The following is a 23,192-nucleotide window of genomic DNA, read 5'->3' as shown; positions in this document are numbered from 1 at the left end:
GGTTTTCAATGCTTTGCCTTGTTGTAAATGACTGTCAATATATACAGCACCCCAGAAATGAGAATGTGGGTGAGAGGGTCCAGACAAGGGGGGGTGAGATGAGCCACAGGAACCACTGAGGACGCCAGGAGCAGTGACAGAATTGCAGAGCAGGGAGGCGGGACAAGGTCCAGCGGGGCAGTTAAACCCAAAGCATCCTTCTAGATCGAGGCAAGCCGGAGGAGCTGTCCACCATTTCCCCCTTATTGAATGCCGTGGAAGGACCTGCGTGGGGAGGTGAAATGGCCCTTCAGAACCACATGGGGGTGGGGGTCTTCCGAGGTAGGAAGCAGAAAGGGAACTGGCCCGCGGGAGCCAAGGAGACAAGGAACCAGACGGCGGTCAGATGGGCTGGGGTGAAAACGAGCGGTGAGTGGGAGGCCCGGGGCTGCGGGAGGGGCGGCCCTTCTCTGCTGGGCAGCCTGGACCAGGAAGAGATCTACCAGCTGGGAGACGGAGGAAGTCACCTCTGAGCGAAACTGCTGAGCCAGAGCCAGAAGAGCGGCTCTGAGAGGCAGCAGCCGGGTCCCCGGGGAGATGCTGCTTCCGTGGCTCCTGTGGCTTGTGGTCCTCTGCCCGGGGGGCGGCGGCGAGGCAGGTGGGCGACTGGCCAGCACCAGGAGGGGCTGTGGATAAAGCCCCGGAGGGTCGGGTGATCCTAGCACCGCTGCTCCCCCCCTCCGGAGGGGGGGTGGGCGCCCAAGGCCTTGGGGGCAAAGGTCTCGGGCTCTGTGTCGCTCCTCAGACTCCGGGTTCCTTTTCTCCGGATCTTTCCAAGTTTCATTCTTTCGTTGTCCCCAGCTTCTCCCTTTCTGCTCACTTTTCTTAACCTTCCGTCCCCCACAGCCTTTCAAGGGCCCACCTCTTACCACGTCATCCAGATCTCGTCCTTTGCCAACAGCAGCTGGGCGCAGAACCAAGGCTCAGGATGGCTGGGTGACTTACAGCTCCAAAGCTGGGACAGCGACACGGGCAGGGCGGTTTTCCTGAAGCCCTGGTCCAAGGGCAACTTCAGTGAGGAGGAGGTGACCGGGCTGGAGGAGGTGTTCCAGGTCTACCTCAACGGGTTCATCCTGGAAGTACAGGACCATGCCCACGAGTTCCAGATGGAATGTGAGTCCGGGCCTCTCGTCGCGGGAGGTTCTCAATGACTTGTCTCTCTCCTGTTGCAGGCCACGACTGCCTCTGACCCTTCCCCTCCTTCCCTCGGTGCCCAGCTGCACCCACAAGCTGGCCTGGGGCAGCCACAGCCTTAGATTCCACACCCCACAGAGTGTTCACACGCTCTGCTGACGGCTGAAGGTCCCCTTTGCAACATCTCCTGGTTGGCTTGGGTATAACTTGCGTCTCTCACACCCCAAGCAAGAAGCCCCACTTCCCTGCCCTGACGCTTGAGCCATCTTTACCTGCAATCCCTCTCCTCGAGCCTCCTGCCTGGCCCTCCTTTCCATGCACTCCCCCCGTTCACCCAGCCCAGCTGCCCCCCTTTCTCTGTTCACACACACACCATCACAACTGCCTCTCTACCGTTGGTGACACGTGTGCCTCTCCCTGGTCCTAAGCTCTCCGAGACCCTGGCTCATCCTTTTACGCCTCACACCTTTTGCCCCACCCGAATCGCAAATCCCAGGTTCTTCTCCCGTCTCTCTCTTGGGTGCGGCTTAATAACCGTTTCTCTGTTTTCCTTCTCTCCAGATCCCTTTGAGATCCAGGGGATAGCAGGCTGTAGCCTGCATTCCGGTGGGGGCACGGTGAGCTTCCTGCGGGGAGCGTTAGGAGGAGTGGACTTTCTGAGCCTCAAGAATCACTCCTGTGTGCCCGCCCCGGAGGGTGGAAGCCGGGCACAACGCATCTGCGCGCTCATCCATCAGTACGCGGGCATCCGGGACATCGCGGGGAAGCTCCTCTTTGAAACCTGCCCTCAGTATCTCCTGGGTGTCCTCGATGTGGGGAAGGCAGAACTGCAGAGACAAGGTCAGTCCCGTCCCCCCCACTGAGGCTTTTCTGTTTCACCTGCCACCATTTCCTTTAAGTTCAGGAGTAGGATGTACCCAAGAGAGGGCTTAATAAATTATTTGGTTTCCAAAGGAGGAGAAAGGGCCACCGTCCAAACTTGAGTTTCCAAATCCCTCTAGACTAGAGTCATAATCCTTTGCTCTCCCTGTTCCTTCCTGCCCCAGTGAAGCCCGAGGCCTGGCTGTCCACTGGCCCCAGTCCCGGTCCTGGCCGTCTGCTCCTCGTGTGCCATGTGTCCGGCTTCTACCCGAAGCCAGTGTGGGTGACGTGGATGCGGGGTGACCAGGAGCAGCGGGGCACCCGGTGCGGCGACGTCCTGCCCCACGCTGACGGGACGTGGTATCTTCGGGTGACCCTGGACGTGGCGGCCGGGGAGGCGGCCGGCCTGTCTTGCCGAGTGAGGCACAGCAGTCTAGGAGGCCGGGACATGGTCCTCCACTGGGGTGAGAAAGGGCTGGTGCCCCGCAGGGCCCGGAGAAGAGGGTCCTCAGGCATAGAGGGAGGCACTGGCCGGGGGTGGGGCTTGATCCATGACCAGGAGGGAGAGGGAAGGAGGGACACGGTGGGGGAGGCATGGAGGGCTTGAGCATCAGGAGCACATGACCATCAAGCAGGCAAAGGAAGGTCAGGAGAATCAGAGAATGGGTTTTCAAGGGACGTCCTGTGTCCTTCCCCCATTTTCAGGAAACCCCGTCTCCATCGGCTTGATATCTTTGGCGATCATAGTGCCCTTGTTCGTCCTTTTGACAGTTCCTACATTGTGGTTTTTGAGGCGCCGGTGAGTTTTTACTTTTAGTCTTTCTTTTCTGTGCATCTGTCCATCCTCCCATTTTATTGATTTACACATTAGCCTCAGTTCTTTTCCACCAGACCCTCCCCTTTTTCCCCAGTCCCATCTCCTTTATGTAAATCCATTGTTTAAGTTGCGGTGAAATGTGCACGACACAAAACCTGCCTTCTCGGGACGCCGGGAGAGGGAGGGTGGTGGTCAGTGGGTTGGCGTCCGACTGCGGCTCAGGTCAGGATCCCACAGGTCTTGGGTTCGAGCCCCACGTCAGGCTCTGTGCCGACAGCTCGGAGCCTGGAGCCTGCTTCCGATTCTGTGTCTTCCTCTCTCTCTGCCCCTCCCCTACTTGCACTCTCTCTCTCTTTCTCTCTCTCTCTCTCTTAAAAATAAATAGACATTAAGAAAAAAGTTTAAAAAAAATCTGCCTTCTTCACCATCTCCAAATGCACAGCTTAGAATGTATGAAGTGTGCTCGCGTTTTTGTGCAAGCAATTTCTAGAGCTCTTTTCACCTTGAAAAATGAAACCTTTACCCAATGAACAAGCCCTTCTCAGCGCCTGCTCCCCAGGCCCGGGCAAACACCATTTTGTGCTGTGTCTCTATGAATTTGGTGACTCTGGGGACCTCACCTAAGTGAAGTCATTAGTCGTTGTTCTTTTGTAACTGGCTTCTTTCTCTCAGCACAGCACCCTCACGGTTCATGCGTGTGGTTGCACGCGTCAGAATTTCCTTCCTCTTCAAGGCTGAGGAATGATGTTCTGGGGCACGAACAGGACACATTCTGTTTGTCATTCATCTGTCGACAGACGCGGGGGTTGATGTCACGTTCTGGCTACTGGTGAACAATGTGGCTATGAACATGGGAGTGTGAGTACCTCTCACGTAGAGCTAAGTTTTGGTTGTGTTCTTCATAGGTCGTATCAGAGTATCTAATGGACTCCTCTTCCATTTGGAATAAACGCTCAGAAGCCCAGAAGCTCAAGTTGTCAGCCTGGGAGATGATCGCGTCGTATTTCATCAAATAATCCTCTTGGTTGGTCACATCAGAGTTCCCGTAGGATGCGAGATAAATCACTATTCATAACTGGCAGACAAGTAATAGAAAACCACAAATTTATTACGAGATGGTGTCAATAGTACGATTCACCCTGATCTCCTACGTGTGGGACGTGGGAAAGAATGTGTTTCAGAATAAATGACACATGGTATACTCCTTACTGGTGACGTCCCTTTGGTTTCCTATTATAAAACTTTTTTTCTGCTTCTGCTGAAATGTCATTTGCCAAAGGAAGCTAACTACAATTATGCTGGGATCATCGTATTTGCAGAGATGCTGAGCACGTTTAACACCGTTTCTCTGTCTCCGCCTGGATGACTTTCTAACCTCAAGGTCCAGCTGGGACGTCTCTTCCTCTAGGAAGCTTTCCTTAGCAGTAGAGTGGAAATGACCCTCCCTTGTCCGGTGTCATGCAGTGACCTACTTCACTCTGTACCCACAACATTGAGTTATTTTTGGTTTTCTTCCCCCTTTACTTGTGAGTTCTTTGGGAGAAGGGCTTGCTCCAGACGGATCTCTGGCACGATCTCTTCTGTGCCTACGCATTTGCTCAGTAAAAATGGTCTAAGTGGATATAACTGCCATGTTGATGGTCTTTTCCCCATGCTTGTCCCCAACCCCGTAGTTAATATTCTAGATTTCCCTCTTTCTAAGATATTTCTCAGTGAGCAATCCTCTCATCTGCGCCGAAGCCTTCTAGAGAAAACCCCTTGCTCCCTTGCTGTGACTATAGCCCACTGGCAAAGCTTCATCTGGACAAGATCCTGCTCCTCGATTTTCCAGTGAGAAGGATTAGGCAGGATGGGGGGAGGGTAATAGCACAGAGGGGCTGTTAAATATTCATGCAAAACGATCAAGAGGGCTTTTTAAAAATACCTGCGCTGTCACAATTTAGTCATATTTCTATTTACTTTTATACTTACTCATTCTTTTGCTTATTCCATAGTTTTCAAGAAACTCCATTAAGAAAAAGATTAAACTCATTTTGATTAAAACAGCAGGAGGAGGAGGGGGAGATTTTGAGGATATTTTTATTTTATCATGTTTATTTATTTTTTAAAGGTTTATTTTTTCTTGAGAGAGAGAGAGAGAGAGAGAGAGAGCATGAGCAGGGAAGGGGCAGAGAGAGAGGGACAGAGGAGTCAAAGCACAAGCCAGATGCAGGGCTCCAATGCATGAACTGTGAGAGCATGACCTGAGCTGAAGTCAGACACTCAACTGACTGAGTCACCCAGGTGCCCCGAGGATATTTAAAAAAAAAATGTTTATTTATTGATTTACTTTGAGATAGAGGGCGTGAGTGGGGTGGGTGGAGAGGGAGAGAGAGAGAATTCCAAGCAGGCTCTGAGCTGTCAGTGCAGAGACCCACATGAGGCTCGATCTCATGAACTGCAAGATCATGACCTGAGCTGAAATCAAGAGTCAGATGCTCAACAGGTTGGGCCACCCAGGTGCCCCAAGGATATATATACATATTTTTAGGACTTTGGGAGGGGAGGTCAGAGCAAGCAGAGACCTTGGCAAAGTGGAAGGTACTGGAGGCAATTCTCCCATATGGAAATGTTAGGACAATACAAACTTTAGGATTGAGCAAGGATAGGAAATGGCTGAGGTATATAGCTGTCTCTCCTCTCCTTTAGCACAACTGGTTACTTCTCCAGAATGCATTAAACCTTACCTCACCTTAGAGCAGAGGCACCTTCAGCTATCACCCAGGACCCTGATGCATGTGTTTTTGGTGTGGACTGTGAATCAGCAGCAGGAATAGTGCCTATGAGCTTGTTAGGCAAAAGAGGTTCTCAGACCCACCCTAAATCTATTGAATCAGCAAAGCCAGGAATGGGAACCAGATTATCTGTATTTTCAACAAGCCTTTCTGGTTATTCTGGTGTATATATTTAAGTTTGAAAAATCCTTCTCTAAAGGTTTCTCAACCTTTGCACTATTGACATTTTGGGCCAGATAATTCTTTGTTATGGAGGGTTGTCCTGTGCATGGTGGGATTTTGAGTACCATCTCTGGCCTCTACCGGGTAGATGCCAGTAAAAAATCCCCACTTTTAATGACCAAATGCATCTTCAGACATTGCCAAATGACTCCTATGGGGCAAAACTGACTATAGATGAGAACCGAGGTCTAAGATAATGAATACAATTTCATCCCCCTGCTTAGTTAGAATAATTGGCTTATAGTGTGTATGTGACCTAATTTCATCCAATCCAACTGAAGCCTCAGTTTCTGTTTGGTGGTTGAGCGAAGAGGGGCTCTCTCTTTGTCTGGATGGTACGTTGCCTGCAAAGCTCAAGGTTGCAATGGATGGCACAAAAACAGACACACAGACCAATGGAATAGAATAGAAACCCCAGAACTAGACCCACAAACGTATGGCCAACTCATCTTTGACAAAGCAGGAAAGAACATCCAATGGAAAAAAGACAGCCTCTTTAACAAATGGTGCTGGGAGAACTGGACAGCAACATGCAGAAGGTTGAAACTAGACCACTTTCTCACACCATTTACAAAAATAAACTCAAAATGGATAAAGGACCTAAATGTGAGACAGGAAACCATCAAAACCTTAGAGGAGAAAGCAGGAAAAGACCTCTCTGACCTCAGCCGTAGCAATCTCTTACTCGACACATCCCCAAAGGCAAGGGAATTAAAAGCAAAAGTGAATTACTGGGACCTTATGAAGATAAAAAGCTTCTGCACAGCAAAAGAAACAACCAACAAAACTAAAAGGCAACCAACGGAATGGGAAAAGATATTTGCAAATGACATATCGGACAAAGGGCTAGTATCTAAAATCTATAAAGAGCTCACCAAACTCCACACCCGAAACACAAATAACCCAGTGAAGAAATGGGCAGAAAACATGAATAGACACTTCTCTAAAGAAGACATCCGGATGGCCAACAGGCACATGAAAAGATGTTCAGCATCGCTCCTTATCAGGGAAATACAAATCAAAACCACACTCAGGTATCACCTCACGCCAGTCAGAGTGGCCAAAATGAACAAATCAGGAGACTATAGATGCTGGAGAGGATGTGGAGAAACGGGAACCCTCTTGCACTGTTGGTGGGAATGCAAATTGGTGCAGCCACTCTGGAAAGCAGTGTGGAGGTTCCTCAGAAAATTAAAAATTGACCTACCCTATGACCCAGCAATAGCACTGCTAGGAATTTATCCAAGGGATACAGGAGTACTGATGCATAGGGGCACTTGTACCCCAATGTTTATAGCAGCACTCTCAACAATAGCCAAATTATGGAAAGAGCCTAAATGTCCATCAACTGATGAATGGATAAAGAAATTGTGGTATATATACACAATGGAATACTATGTGGCAATGAGAAAAAATGAAATATGGCCTTTTGTAGCAACGTGGATGGAACTGGAGAGTGTAATGCTAAGTGAAATAAGCCATACAGAGAAAGACAGATACCATATGGTTTCACTCTTATGTGGATCCTGAGAAACTTAACAGGAACCCACGGGGGAGGGGAAGGAAAAAAAAAAAAAAAGAGGTTAGAGTGGGAGAGAGCCAAAGCATAAGAGAATGTTAAAAACTGAGAACAAACTGAGGGTTGATGGGGGGTGGGAGGGAGGGGAGGGTGGGTGATGGGTATTGAGGAGGGCACCTTTTGGGATGAGCACTGGGTGTTGTATGGAAACCAATTTGTCAATAAATTTCATATATATAAAAAAAAAATAAAAAAATAAAAAAATAAAAAATAAATAAAAAAATAAAAAAAATAAATAAACATTAAAAAAATTAAAAAAAAAAAAAAAAAAAGGTTGCAATGGAGTTTTCTTCCCAAAGTTAGGCTGGCCCAGGGTTGAAGTTCACAAATAAAACTGAACAATGAAAACAGGGCCAAAGACCAGATCAGCTGTGCCTGCAGATTGACCTCCCTCTGGGTATGACACCTGTAGGAGAAGACAATGGTCCCAAATGCTGGGTTTACCTCCCAGGACTTCTTTCCTTTCATGGATCATAATCTTTCCATGCTTCACTGTCTTGAGAGTTCTCAGATGTCTTTAAATAGATTATATTTTTCAAAATCTGTCTTATGAGCTGTTCTTACGAGCAGGGTAATTTTCCCTAAACAATATAACTCATCATTGCCAGTATTATTCTAGAAGTCAATAAAATTGGTTAGGATTGACCTTGAAAGAACAAAGATTTAGTAATCAGGGAGGCAAATGGAAACTGATTGATTCATGACATGAGCACATTTGGGGGAGGAATTATTGTTTTCTCAAGCTGCAGAGATCATCGTTGATGATGATTGTGATGGTGATGACGATGATGATGATGGTGATGGTGACAGTGATGGTGATGATGGTGATGGCGATGATGATGATGATGGTGTCAGTGACAGTGATGGTGACGGTGACAATGACGGTGATGGTGGTGATGGTGATGGTGATGATGATGATCATGATGGTGATGGTGATGATGATAATGGTGATGATGGTGATGATGATGCTGATGATGGTGGTGATCATGATGATAATGATGGTGATGTTGATGGTGATGATGATGATGATGGTGATGATGGTGACGGTGGTGATGGTGATGATCATGATCACGATCAAGATGGTCCTGATAATTTTTATTGTTTCATGTGTGCTTTTTGCCCCCCACATTCCTCATTTAATCCTTACAATAGCCCCATGAGGGCAGTAATGTAATTGTTCTCATTTCACGTGTGGATGCTGTAATTCACGGAATTGTGCAATTTATTCACGTTACATCCACACAGAGCAAGATGGCCTAATAATTCTCTTATTTCAATTCTTTTTTTTAATGACTCTTGGGGAAAAGATGAACTTACAACATGTTTAATGTAGGATTGGAATAAGGATAGAGATGGTTCTAGAGCTTTAATCACTCTCAATTTGGGAAGGTGGTTTACAAGGAAAAGTATGGAAATGGATAACAGAGACAGGAGTGGTCACTGACATGGGTAGGAGAAGAGGTGATAGCAGGTCTTAAAAATCCTAGTGAAACCCAGGGTGTCTGGGTGGCTCAGTCAGTCAAGCATCCAACTCTTGGTTTCAGCTCAGGCCATGATCTCATGGCTCATGAATTTGAGCCCTACTTTGGACTCTGCACTGGCAGCATGGAGTCTGTTTGGGATTGTCTCTCTCTCTCTCTCTGCCCCTCCCCACTCATGCTCTGTCTCTAAAAATAAACAAATAAACATTGAAAAATTCCTGGTGAAATCCAAAGTGCAAAATAAATATGCACAAGGCCCAGAAACATAACAAGTTATGAATAAAATTTTAAATGGGAGAAAAGGGATGCATCTTCCTTCCAGAAGAATTCCAAATTATCTATGTAGATATTTCCTTTCCAGAAGGTGGGGCTTGGTTCCCTGCCCTGGAACATGGGCTGGACTCACTTCCAATGGACAGAGTGTGGACAGGTAAAAGAGTAACTTTACAGTGGAAAAACCTGGCAGATGACCTTAGTCAAGTGATCAACGTGAACATTACCAGTCACAAGTCATGTTGATAGCACATTCCTCTAAGATCACGTGGAGACAAGGGCATGCCACCTCTGTGGTAGTCTTCCTTCAAACCCACAAACCCAAACTGGTCACGAGAAAAACATCCAATATTCCCAAAGTGAGGGAAATTCTACAAAATCTGACCAGTACTTTTCAAAATCATCAAAGTCGTGAAAACAAGACCAGTCTGAGAAGACTAAGGAGATGTGACATTGAATGCAGTGTGGCTCCCTGGATTGAAACTTTGAACAGAAAATAGAAATTAGTGGGAAACTTGGTGAAATCTGAGTAAATCTGTCCTTTATTAATTGGGAAATTAATTAGGTTAATTTCTTAGTTTAGGCAAATTTACCACGGTTACGTAAGATGCTCATTTTAGAGGAAAACAGGTAAAAGATATATAGGAACACTCCATATGATCTTTACACCTTTTCATTAAATCTGAAATTATTCTGAAATAAAACATTAAAGAAAGTTCTAGTACAGTCTTAGGAAAGCCCTGAGAAATCCAGAGTTCAGTTCCTAAAGTATATTCACTGATAAGATGTCTTACACAAGTGTGTGTCTCATGAAATAGCACTTGCTTGGAGAGTGTATATACTCTGGGTTATAAAAACTAAGAACAACTGAAAAAAAATTTCCTAAAGCATGACCAGTAAAAAGAAAAATTTAAATTAGAAATAGATGGACAACACATTGAATTAATTGGGACAAAAACCACACAAGTTGAAATTCAGTATTAAACCTGTTATTCAAGTATTTTGTCATTGGAGGGGTGCCTGAGTGGCTCAGTCAGTTGAGTGTCCAACTCTTGATTTTGGTTTATGTCATGCTCTCACAGTCGTGAGATCAAGCCCTGCATCAGGCTTTGTGCTGAGTGTGAAACCTAAGATTATCTCTCTCTGTCCTTGCCCCCCACTAACATGCTCTCTTTCTCTTTCTCTCTAAAATATAAATAAATAGGGGCGCCTGGGTGGCTCAACTGGTCAAGCATCTAACTTCAGCTCAGATCACGACCTTGTGGATTGTGAGTTTGAGCCCTGCATAGGGCTCTCAGTGCAGAGCCCACTGCGGATCCTCTGTCACCCTCTCTCTCTACCCCTCCCTGCTCTCTCTTGCTCTCAAAAGTGAAAAAACATTTAAAAAAACCCACTAAAACAGGGGCGCCTGGGTGGCTCAGTCGGTTAAGCGTCCGACTTTGGCTCAGGTCGTGATCTCATGGTTTGTGAGTTTGAGCCCCGCGTCGGGCTCTGTGCTGATGGCTCGGGGGCCTGGAGCCTGCTTCGGATTGTGTCTCCCTCTCTCTCTGCCCCTCCCCAACTTGTGCTCTGTCTCTCTATGTCTCTCAAAAAAATAAATAAATGTAAAATAAAATAAAATAGCACTAAAACAATAAAAATACAAAAATAAGAATAAATAAATGAATGAAATTTTGTCATTGGAAGTGTCATGAGCCTACTGAGAAGTATCAGTTGTCCTGGCTGGAGATGGTCAGAGAAGCAGGAACGAAAGCAGGGTCACGAAAAACCAGCTTTATGCAATGGTCACTCTGTCTTCTACTCTACTTGACTAACTGTGCAGGGGGTGAAGAAACAGTCATCGTTAGCTATAGAGTATGAGATATCATGAACGTGGTGGTGGGGATGGAGAAATATAGGATGTTGTGGTGATGAATCCTCCAGACTCCTTAAATGAAGCACTGTGGTTACTGATTAAGTCTGGGGGTGATGTGGGGGGGGGTGTCTGGATCCAACAGCCAAGAAAGAATTCTTGAAGACCTCTTTGGAGCAGAAAGGTGATTTTATTAAAGTACAGGGACAGGACCCTTGGGCAGAAAGAGCTGCACTGGGGTTGTGAAGAGTGACTGGTTATATACTGTGGAGCTGGGGGAGGGAGAGGCCAAAGGGAAGCCTCCAGAGGACTTTCTTCTGCTAAAGAGGACTCATAGGATGCCAGGGGCGTTACTATTATCAGGCTAAGGTTGTTTTCCCTCTAGGAAGGCATTAACATTACGACAGTAGGGGCTTCCTGGAGAAATGTTACGCTCTGCATTTGCCACAAGTATTTGTCAATGGGCTGCAGGTCAGAAGGAAATTTAACTTCACCTGCCATTTCCTTCTAGCCTTTGTTCCCACATCACTATGGAGGGGAGGGTGATGTTGGGGCTCTAGGAAACCGAGTCTATAAGTTCCAGGAGATTTGGCTATTGATAAGATTGTCTTTTTCTTGTCATATATTAAGACATTTGCAAACTGATGGCGTCTCCTGCATGACTGTGATCTCTGTCAGTTAACCATTTGTTTTCTTTCCTCTCCTTTGTTCTTGGGCAGCTGGGAGTGCCTGAGGAATGTCATGTGTATCCCGCCTGACGGGGAAGGTGTGCTAGCTCGTGCTTTGCCTTCAGCCTGCCTTATGGTCCCCCATCAGTGCCTGTCCCGTGCCTGTCTTCAGGGGGCTCCAGTTTGGGCTGAACAGTGGCAGGATTCAGGATTCAGATGTGAGGGGAAGGTCTGGTTGTTCTGTGAGCTGGACACCTTTGAATCATTGAAAGCCATAGCGATGTGGATAAAAACTGCAAAATCTTACTTTGTACTTTAGACCCTAAAACTGCACTTTCCAGAGTGAAATCAGATAACGTGGTATCCTAGATAGCACAGAGCAGAACACGGCCATTGTGAAAGCAGTTCTATTAGAGACCACTGCTGTAAGATGCGCTTGGCATAACCTAAGACTTCTTAAGATGCATCAATAGAATGCAACTGAAAGTGCGGAGAAAGACAGATTTCCATTTGAAGTGAGCACTTGGAGGGCCTCACGGTGTACTGTCCTTTGGAGCGTGTGAGCCCAGTTCGTGTCAATGGCCACCACTGTCTTGGCACATGACAGGTGGTGGCCGAGGGAGACGGGGCTGAGGAGCTTGCACCCAGGTTTTCAAAATGTGGGGGCTACACGGACACATTGGTGAGCTCACAGAAAATCACCACCATGCTCTTGGGAGACCTGAAGGCACAACACCAAGAGGTAAGGGCAGTGATCTGAGCCATGTGGATGAATACGGCCAGGGTCCTTTTCATGTCCTTTTAACTGCGGTTACCTGAGACAATGTCGGCTTCCTCAGTTCATGTGAATGGAATTGCTATCTAGGGGACTCTCTTTGACAAAGAAGCAGACTCAGAGAGAAAATGTCCCTGGGCTTTAGAATTAGATTAGGGAGGAAAAGAGCTGTAAGCTATAAACCTCCTGGAAATTAGCCATCGGAAGGAGCTGGCTGTGTAGGCAGCTAGAAGATTAAGCGTTTGCTGATACATTATAGGTAAAGAAGTCTCAGGAAAGGCTTAGCTAAGTGACCATCTAGGGCAGTCTGCACCCTGGTCCACCTTCCTCTTGTAGCTGGGACGGAAAGGCAGCCCCTCAGGATGGAAAGATGAGATTTTGTTACACAAAACTGTGGGTGGCGACAGACATTAGTAAGAATTGATGTTATTTTATACCTTCTGTCAACGTTTTCTTAAGTTTGCATTGCTGATTCCAAAATCACTGAAGTTGTAAATCAGACTTCTTTGCAGGAAAAACAGGAAGGTCATCAGATGTTGGCAGAGTTTCCAGAGTAGATTTAACATTTCCACAAATGTATTCCCAAATACTATTTTAAATCAGTTCTAGGTGATTCCCGCTGCTGCCCTCCAACCATTTTCTTACTTAGGAAGATTAATTTGTCTAGAGCCACATCTTATGGCTTCAAGGGAATGTTTCAGTTTGGGCAAGAAGGTTAACAAAAGGGATCTGGGAGTTTGAGGGACAGACAGAAGTGTAGGAGGGGAAATTTCTTCTTAAAAGGGACCTGGCCACAAACAGTAAGTGTTTTTAGTCAAAAACTGTGGTTACACACTAAGGAAATTTTGTCAAGCGAGGAGGAAATAATTATACCATTTTATGTAGCCCCAAAATAAAATTAATGTTAGATATTTTTCCTGCGGAACTTATCTCCTGCATGATTTCAATTTAGAGGAAATCTCCTTGATAGTTTTGTTAACTGTTGTTGGATTGCTAACAGGAATTTACTTCTGCTATGCTCGGTCCATTGTTGTGACTTGTGGATTTGGTAACCCTCAAATTGCAGACTGGTTTGTGGTTATTTTCACCCATGTAATTGATGAGGTTCTGGAGTGGTGGTGGGGCCCCGAGCTGAGGGCCAACAAAGAATTCCTGAGATGTCCGTGGTGCCAAAAAGGTGATTTTATTAAAGTATGGGGACAGGACCCCTGGGCGGGAAGGGCTGCACTGGGGTTGTGAGGAGTGAGTAGTTACCTACTATGGAGTTGGGGGAAAGAAATGCCAAAGGGAGGCCTCCAGAAGGACCTTCATCTGCTAAAGAGGACTCTTACGATGCCCGGGGCCTTGCTGTGGTCAAGCTAAGGTTGTTTTCCCTCTAGTGACGCATTAACATTAAGACCAGAGGGGGTTCCTGGAGAAATGTTACCCTCTGCATTTGCCACAAGTATTTGTCAATGGGCTGCAGGTCCTAAAGAAATTTAATTTCGCCTGCCATTTCCTTCTTGCCTTTGTTCCCCACAACACTATGGAGGTGAGGGTGATGTTGGGGCTCCAGGGAACCGAGTCTGTAAGTTCTTGGAGATTTGGCTATTGATACGATCGCCTTTTTCTTGTAATTTACTAAGATATTTGGGAACTGATGGAGACTCCTGTCCCCCATGACTGTGGCCTCTGTCAGCTAACCATTTTCCCCCCTTTCCTTTGTTCTTGGGCAGCTGGGAGAGCCTGAGGAATGTCACAAATCCCTCCTGGGGGTGGGGGGGCGGCTAGCTTGTGCTTTGCCCTCAGCTTGCCTTATGCTCCTTCATCATAACTGTGAGTTCCAGTGGGATATTGAAATTGTTTTATCTCTAACTTATTTTTGCTTCATTTTACTTTGTAAGTGATCCTAAAATCCCTCAAATTAGTACAGTTACTCATAACACGGGTGGTTGGCATGTCATTCTAACCTCTCAGAGGTAGATTTATTTGTATGAGTCTTTTTATTCACACTAAACTCTACCAGGACAAGGAGGTGATAACTTGCTTTCCTGCTCTTTTTTTATTTTTAATTTTTTTTTAATGTTTACTTTTGAGAGAGAGAGAGAGAGAGAGAGAGGGAGAGAGAGTGAGCAGGGGAGTGGCAGAGAGAGGGGGAGACACAGAATCTGAAGCGGGCTCCAGAGAGGGGGTGGGGAGAGAGTGAGCAAGGGAGTGGCAGAGAGAGGGGAGACACAGAATCTGAAGCAGGCTCCAGGCTCCGAGCTTTCAGCATAGAGCTCGATGCGGGGCTCGAACCCAGGAAGTGTGAGATCTTGACCTGAGCCAAAGTCGGCCGCTTGACTGATTGAGCCATCCAGGCGCCCCAAGACTTAAAAGATCTTCTAAGACACAGATAATAACACTCATTAAATTTAACTTCAAGATATAATTTGAAAGAGGGACAGATTTCTAGACATCTACACCTCTTTGGATGGCGGCACATGGTCAGCAGGTTTTGTGAGGTCCGAAACCGCCCCGTGCAACAAGGCACACGCTGTGAGCCGCCCCAGCACCTGCGTCCCGAGCCTCAGTCTCCACATGCCCCAGACTGAACTGTGCACCTCCACACGTCCGTCACACCTGCGTCGTCTGCCTTCGTGAATGGCACTATCTCCCTCCTCCCAATCACATCCCCGGTTTGGTTAATCCTGTCACCCCCAGGCTATCTCTATTATCCCCACGCCTCTCCATACTCACTCTTCCTGCCTGTGTTCAGGTCACTGACATCCTCTGCCATCGTGGTGGCCTCAGGCCCTGATACACTCTCCTGTGACTCTCATTGGGGTTTAGGGAATTTTCCTAAATGCCGTTCAACCACATCCCTGTCGCATTCAAAATCCTTCCCTTGCTGGAGAAACAAGACAGATCTTCAGTGAGACACACGTCATAGGGGCTTACCAACCAACGACTGCTGGCTTGGCTCCTTTTGCCCTTTGGTGCCCAAGCTGTAGTACCCACCTGTCTCATGGAACATGTTTCTATACATCTGTGTTGACGCTAACTTTCTAGTACGTGCTACTGTGTGGTAAGGCAAATACGCTCTTCATTACTGTTTAGCAGAAATATGTAGGCTCTTACACTTAAAAAATTTTTTTTTAACGTTTATTTTATTTTTGAGAGAGAGACACACACACACACACAGAGTGTGAGTGGGGGAGGGTCAGAAAGAGAGGGAGACACAGAATCCGAAGCAGGCTCTGGGCTCCGAGCTGTCAGCACAGAGCCCAAGGCGGGGCTCAAACTCACAAACTGAAATCATGACCTGAGCCGAAGTTGGCCGTTTAATCGATTGAGCCACCCAGGCGCCCCTAGGAGCTTACATTTTTATTTTTTAAGATAAAATGTATTAAAATTTGTTTAATGTCTATTTATTTTGGTGGGGCGGTGGGGGGCGGGGGAGACAGAGGGGTAGAGAGAGTGAGAGAAAGAGAATCCCAATGCGGGACTCAAACTCACGAACCGTGAAATCATGACCTGAGCCGGAAGCAAGGGTGGGACACTTACCCGGCTAAGCCACCCAGACGCCCCTACGATAAAATTTAAAATGAACTTGTCAGATCCACCTGACTTTCCGTAGAATGAGGAGGCTGCTACTCAGATTACACCCCACCAATTTCCACTTTGCTGCGTTTGTGACGCAACAGATCTTCGGGGTTCTTGAAAGAACAAAGGAGCTGCTGATGGGGGGTCTAGTTACCCTTGTCCCCAAAGGGCTTGTGCGGTGCCCCTGCGCCTCCCCGGGCAGACACGTGGCTCTGCTAAGAGAGCAGGTCCTGGGTCACTGTCCTACGACCAAGTGCTTCTCCAGCAGGAAGGCTCAAGAAAGCTGGTGTTAGGAATTCTCTGTCAAGTACGATCAAGTCCTGTGTTAGTTACCACATTTTGCAGACACGTTCTTCCAGGTGTGTTGTGTTTCTTCCGCGTGTGTCTTAGGCTTGGCACGTTGAACCCCTTTCTCTTGCTTTCTTTTTCAAAGGAATTTCAAGTTTCTCTTCGGAAGCTGGGCCTTTTCACCATTTTCCAGCATGATAATGGATTTATGTGTCTTCTCCTTACATACATTTTTTCAACATTTTAAGTGTCTCGGGACTAGGAGCTAAGAGTTCGTGCTCGCTGCCACTCGATGCAATCTAGTTTCCCATAAATGTCATGATTTCCCCAACTTTTCTGACTCCATTTTGCATTGTGCTCTTGGCCAATAAGATATGATTTGAAATAAGCCTGTTTCTCTCTTTCTTTTCATCTCTCTGTCCCGGTTTTGGTGAGGTAATATGGAACTCGATCCTTTGATTATTACCAACTTTTTTTCTGAAATATTCCACGGAGGTGTTAAGTTTTGCAATCACGTTTTAAGCAATTATTTAAAGTTCAGTATATATTTTTAACACACTTTGACACTGGTATGTCTTGCATGATTTCTTGGGTTTTCCATTCAGGTTGATTGTGGTTTTACTCAGTCAACTGGTTTTATGAAAGGAGTATGTGGCATATTTTTTGCGTTTTTGAGTGTTCAAATATGGGTTAACTTTGGCCTTGTCAGAGAATGGTAATTTACCTCAGTAAAAAAAAAAACTTTTGGGTGATCTTATTACCTCAGAGTTCTGAAGTATTTCCCCATGGCCTTGCGTGTGACGTATCTGAAGCCAGGACGATTCTTCTATGAAAGTAGCGAGCATTTTGTCTGAAACTTTGCCAGATTTTTCCTCACCCTTAGAATTCAGAAATAATACCAGGATGAAAGGGGGTGTGTGTGGGGGTGGGGGGCCTTTTCCAATCATTGGCGACTATTCTCTGGTCCTCTCTATAAGAAAAGTAGAGCTTTTAGGTTGTGTTTGTTTTGTTTCCTCCAAAGGACTTCTATCTCCAACATCTTTGTGCCTGGCACATTTCTTGGCCCCAGCTGGGCTCTGACACAAAGTCAGTTGACAAATATAGGAAAACCAAACAGAGGAACAGAATTCCAACTGCCTCCAGGCTGCCCCAGCAAACATCAATGCAGGCAACAAAAACAGAGACCGCACACGGTAGTCAATTCTCCCAGTAACACGCCAGGCCCCTAGCGTTCCTTCCCTGCTCTCGTCAGACTCCTCCCAGGGATCACCAGTGCTCCCAGGCCATGAGCTGAGAGCCCTTCACACCCAGAGTGAGGCTTGCCACAGACCTGTAGACTAATCTGGAGTGTGGGAAGGCTCCAAGGCCCCTGTGTGTTCCCTCCAGACCCACTCACTCCCCAGTGCCTAGGGCAAGCCCACCCTCAGACCCCCGTCAACAGCCACCGATGGTCTGATGGCAGAAGCCGAGCACGAGGGCCTTCTCTTAGGTTATTGGGTCGCCTGCATTGGCCCTGATGCCCCTTTTCATGGTGGTGGTACAGCTGCACCCGAGGTGCCCTGTGTCTTCTGACAGTGGCTTGAGAAGAGCAGAAGGTGGAGACAGAAAGGGAGAGCGGGCAGGGCAGCAAGAGGGGCGAGAGCAGACTGGAGAGGGGAAACCGGGGTTAATAGAAGATGGGGGTCGGGGGTCATGAAGAGGGAGAAGCTGCAGCCGCAGGACAAGGGGCTGAAGGCCACGGCCGCTCAGATCACCTGCCATGCCCTCTCTCCACAGGGGTGGGCGGGGGGGAGGGGGACACAGAGAGCCCAAGTGTGGACTGGGTTTCTGCAAGGCCAGAAAGGTCTACGTTCTCCAGCGGGACCACAGGCTGCAGCCTGGAGTCCTGTGACGGTGGCTGTGCCCAGGGGTGGGGAACTCGGGGAAAAAAATCTGGAAGCCAGAGAGTGGCAGAGAGGGAGGGGAAATGAGAGCCCCGTGGGCCCACAGTGGGGAGGCGGGAGGGTTTCTCTGACAGGGAAGTGGGCAGAGGGTGAGGGTTGCCTGTGCGGGCGGCAGGGGAAGTCAGATGAAGGCGGGAGGGCCTGGAGGGCAGCGCCACCCGGGTCCTGCTGAGGCATCCTTCTCCTTCCGCGCCGCAATGCTGCTCCCGCCGCTCCTGACTTTCCAGGGACTTCTTCTCCACCATGCAGCAGCCACCGGGGGTAGGAAGGGCCCTGGGAAGACCCCGGGGCCCGGGGGCTGCAGGGTGACCTTCGGGGGGGCCCTGCGGGTGGGGCTTGTGCTCCCACAAGATGCCCTGGGCGTCGCGTGCCAGGCTGGCTCCTGACACCTTCTCTTGCCCCACCTCGCTCTCTCCTGGTTTTGGGGAGGGCTGGCTGGCCCGGGGAGCGGCTGGGGTAAGGGAGTGCGTGCCATCCGTGCAACGGTCTCCATCCCTCCCCCCCATCCCCATCCGCATCCCCAGCGTCCCAGGCCCCCCGTCCCCCTGGTCCGGCCGCAGAGGAGCCGCTGTCCTTCCACGTACTCCAGGCCTCCTCGTTTGCCAACCACAGCTGGGCACACTCGCAGGGCTCGGGCTGGCTGGGCGACGTGCAGACGCACGGCTGGGACACGGCCTTGGACACCATCCGCTTCCTGTGGCCCTGGTCGCGGGGGAACTTCAGCACCCAGGAGCTGAACAACCTCCAGAGCCTGTTCCGGCTCTACTTCCACGGCTTCACCATTGAGGTTCAGGCCTTTGCACACGAGTTCCAGTTTGAATGTGAGTTCGGGGTTCCCAGCTGGGATTTGCCTCAAGGCTCCGGCCCCCTTGCAGAGGGGCTCCGACCTCCTCCGACCTTCCAGACTTGTTCCCTATCCCTGCCCCCTCCCCCGGGGGGTGTGGGGGGGCTCATGCTCTCCCTTCTGTGCCCCCCCAGCATATGCACCTGACGCCTTGCAAGGACACAGCCCGTCCCACCACCGCACACACCTTTGCGTTCTGCTTCCTTGGATGGCTGTCTCCTTGTGATCTTCTGCCCTACACCCCTCCCATCCCCACCCCCCACCCTCAGAAGACTTTCCCAGCCAGAACTCTGCCCTCTTTTCTCTCTGGCCTGAGAGTCCACCAGGCCCGGGTGTATCTAACCCCTTCCAAGTGAGCCCTCCCAGCCCAGCCCCCAACTTCCAGCACCTTCCCATCAGGCACCTGCACGTTCGTCCTTCCTCAAGACCTTCTCACCTTCACGTTTTCTTCCCACGACTGCCCTCCCTTCCCCGACCCAACTGATTCCCCAGCAGATTCCCCTTCCCTTGAATCCCTTTACTTCTAGACGGCTTACGCTTCCTCCCTGGGACGCTTTCCACATAGGTTCTGTCCTCCTTGTCCACCCCCAGACCCCTTCGAGCTCCAGGTGTTAGCTGGCTGTACATGGCGCGCTGGGAAGCCCTCGGGAAGCTTCTTCAACGGGGCCTATCAAGGCTCAGACTTCCTGAGTTTCCAAGGAAACTCCTGGCAGCCATCTCCAGGAGCGGGGAGTCGGGCTCAGAAGGTCTGTGCCGTGCTCAACCGCTACCGAGATATCAAGGAGATCGTGCTGAGCCTTCTCAGCCACACCTGCCCCCGGTTTCTGGCGGGAATCCTTGAAGCAGGGAAGTCCGAGCTGGGACGACAAGGTGAGCATCCCCAGGGCTTAGAGCTTCCTATGGGACTTTGCACTCTTTACCGTCCCTTCGAAACGTATGGCAAGAGGCTAGAGAGTGGGCCATGTGGGGTTCAGGTTGTTTCCCAGACGAGAGAAGGAAGTGATCAGTCCACCTGCTACGACCACTGAGTCGCTCAGCTCGGTCCCAGGTGCCCCCTAAGAGCCACGTCTCCTTGTCTTCTCTCTAGTGAAGCCCGAGGCCTGGCTGTCCACTGGCCCCAGTCCCGGTCCTGGCCGTCTGCTCCTTGTGTGCCATGTGTCCGGCTTCCACCCGAAGCCCGTGTGGGTCATGTGGATGCGGGGTGACCAGGAGCAACGGGGCACCCGGCGAGGCGACGTCCTGCCCCACGCTGACGACACGTGGTATCTTCGGGTGACCCTGGACGTGGCGGCAGGGCAGGCGGCCGGCCTGTCTTGCCGAGTCAAGCACAGCAGCCTAGGAGGCCAGGACATAATCATCCACTGGGGTGAGAAGGAGCCGGGGCCTGGCTGGGAAGTGACAGTCGTCCCCGGGTCCTGGGGCCGCTGAGTGAGGTGCTTGGGAGACAGGTGGGGATGCCACGCACAAGAGAACAGAAGCAGGAGGATGGATCCAAACACGGGCAGAGAAAGGCTGCTGTTAAATTCCAAGCAAAATGGAAGTAGAGAATTTGAGGCACTAAAGAGACAAAGAAGGACCTGGCGATTTGGGGGAAGAGATGTGGCAGGACGGTGGGGGCACAGACGTAGGAGGAGCTGAGTTGAGAGCTCCAGAAAATGCAGAGGGAAGTTTCAGGAAGGACCGTGCCCCCGCGGCCCCGTGGAATGAGTGGCATCCACGGTGGCCGCTGCATAGAGAACCTCGAGGCCTGCGACTGACGTCCTTGTTTTACCCCCAACGAGGTGGAGAATGGGCCCCGTTGACACTGACGTGTCTCGCCGTGCTGGTCACCCTGCTCCTGCTGCTGGTCCTGTGCTCCCGGCTTAAAAAGCTCAGGTGAACCTCTTCTTCTCCTGCTGTCTCGTCCCCTTCTTGTCAACCCATTCTTCTCGCCCCATCCTCCCCTCTTTCTCTCGGATTTCCCTTTATCGGGATCAATACCCTCTTCCTGTCCTACAGCTCAAATGGGAAAGCCGTGGCGCCCGGTGCACCCAGTCCTGACTCCGCCGCAGCGGCCAGCGCCTGGGGACCCGGAACTTCTGGACGCCAGCTCCACGTGCCCCGGGAATCCTGGATCAAGAACAGACTTTTCAAGAAACTGAAAGCAAGCCTAAACCCACTCTGGCGACATTAGCTTTCCCTCCCACAGAAAACCCGTTTCTGCTGCTTCTTATGCATGGTTCATACCTATAAACAAAGCATAATTTTGATTAAAAAAGGCTTATTGTGGCGGGCATCTTGACCCCTTCACAAATCTTTATTTTATTTTATGTTTTGCTTTTTCCCGTCTGCCAGCAATATCTTTTTCTGCATTGGCCGTGTCTTCATTGCTTTGGATTCTTTGAACTCTAATTGAGAAGCTTCTTTCTCATGGAAGTTTCCCTAGATTGCCTAATTGAAAGATCTTCCAAGATTGGAAAGATGGACCCAAATACGTTCATCTCTTCCTGCTCTGAACAGTGATTGCTGAGGCTTTTGCTTTTCTGTTTTTTTGTTTTTTTTTCTCAGTTGCTTGAAAGCAGGATACAGGTGTTTGTACTGGTACCTGTGACCAAAATTCAGGGCCTGCTCCGTGGGCATTGCAGTCTTGAAATCCTTAGTAAAACTTGGAGAGACTGTATTTTCATTTTGTACTGGCCCCACAAATCATGTAGCTGGTTTAGAGCAAGATGTTTGTCAGTAAATGTTGATTGAAATGAATCTGTGGTCAAGTTGAATGATGCTTTCTTAATCTATTCCCCTTTGACATCACTGCATCGCCTGGCCGTGTTCTTATTAAAACTCCTTCTGTCTTCCTGTGTCTCGCACCATAGCTGAGGGAGGCAGGCGAGGGCTCCAGACTTCACAGTGATTGGGGTGTCTGTGCGTCTTCAGAGATTTTTCAAGAAAATAATAACACAGGAGATGTCGCCCGTCAGAATGAGGGCGGGGCTGGCCTGCCGTTCCCATTTCTCGGAGACTGTGTTGTGACTACGTGTGTCTTCGTGTTGTATGTACCCAGGGAAGAAATTCCTACTTTGAGTGGTCGGTCAGTAAGAGGACATGGGGACCGAGGATGGGCAGAGCCAAGGTAGAGAAGGAAGAGAGTGATCAGACACTACGTGTTTAGTTTTCTTTATTAGTTTGGTTTATAATTATTGTCATCGTTATTTATAGTTTTCCCCTCACTTTTTAAAATACGGATTTTAAAATTATCTACTTACTTTGAGACCCCTGTGGCCGAGCCCGTTGGGATGCGGGAAGCTGTTCAGGCACTGAGTTCACGCAGCTGTCCGGCCGGCCGACACCTTCCCGTAGGTAATTGAGCAGATTGTGCAGATTTCTTAGTGGACACGTGTCTCTCTTTATATGGGGGCATTTTCAAGTTAAGAGACAGGGTTCTGTGACCCTGTGCCCAGGCTGTACTCTTACGCATGAACAAGGTCTCAGGGTCAGGCCATCACCTTCTGCATCGCATGCTCAGATGGCTTATACACCAAGTGTCTGGGGAGGAAGGCAGAATTTCACAGGGCTGTTTGGAGCCCTCTGTGATGAACTTCAAGGTTCCCTCACATGGCAGAAGGCCATAGGCGGTGGCCTCTATTGAAATGAAGAGGCTCATGTAAGGACTTGTCAGTTTCTAGCTCAAGTGCACGGTGCAAATAAATATACAGTAAAACCTTGGATTGCTAGTGACTTGCTCCACAAGGTGAGCAAACATTTCTGATAAAGTTTAACTTGATAAAAGAGTGATGTCTTGCAATATGAATAGTACAGGACGCCACAACGTCACATGATTACAACTGAGCCATTGGTTCTTGAAATTCACTTTGATATACAAGCGCTTTGGATTACAAGCATGTTTCTGGAACATATTATGCTCTCAAACCAAGGTCTTACTGTATTTCCGATGTTTCCTATCTGGGAGGACTACTCCCCACTACTCTAATTTTGTGGTCACAATAATTCTTGAACTCCTACGATGCCTCGAGCTAACTTGCCTGGCCTCTCACCCAATCTTCACCCAACTGTGTGTTGTGCCTCCGTGACACATTTCTTC

At 48.8% G+C, this 23,192-nt stretch overlaps 2 protein-coding genes across 3 annotated transcripts; both read left to right on the top strand.

Annotated features, from left to right (window-relative positions):
* The first annotated feature begins 299 nt into the window (after positions 1-299).
* Positions 300-4,059, top strand: LOC115505328 (T-cell surface glycoprotein CD1b-like). 2 transcript variants are annotated; one of them, XM_030302874.1, is made up of 6 exons: positions 300-408; positions 886-1,152; positions 1,735-2,013; positions 2,220-2,498; positions 2,740-2,833; positions 3,757-4,059. In XM_030302874.1, the coding sequence occupies exons 1-6, from the start codon at positions 300-302 to the stop codon at positions 3,773-3,775; spliced, it is 1,047 nt and encodes a 348-aa protein (XP_030158734.1). In that variant the 3' UTR covers positions 3,776-4,059. The 2 variants fall into 2 exon arrangements, with proteins under 2 accessions (XP_030158734.1, XP_030158735.1); XM_030302875.1 differs by lacking the exon at positions 300-408 and adding an exon at positions 466-637.
* Positions 4,060-18,395: 14,336 nt separating this feature from the next.
* LOC115505327 (T-cell surface glycoprotein CD1e, membrane-associated-like) lies at positions 18,396-21,853 on the top strand. Its single transcript, XM_030302873.1, has 6 exons — positions 18,396-18,531; positions 18,795-19,091; positions 19,706-19,984; positions 20,202-20,480; positions 20,896-20,989; positions 21,113-21,853. The coding sequence occupies exons 1-6, from the start codon at positions 18,396-18,398 to the stop codon at positions 21,285-21,287; spliced, it is 1,260 nt and encodes a 419-aa protein (XP_030158733.1). The 3' UTR covers positions 21,288-21,853.
* The last annotated feature ends 1,339 nt before the right edge of the window (positions 21,854-23,192 follow it).

Source organism: Lynx canadensis, chromosome F1, assembly GCF_007474595.2.
Source record: "Lynx canadensis isolate LIC74 chromosome F1, mLynCan4.pri.v2, whole genome shotgun sequence".
Classification (NCBI taxonomy): Eukaryota; Metazoa; Chordata; class Mammalia; order Carnivora; family Felidae; genus Lynx; species Lynx canadensis.
The sequence above is the reverse complement of the archived record's forward strand: the minus strand, read 5'-3'. Positions and strand labels throughout refer to the sequence as shown.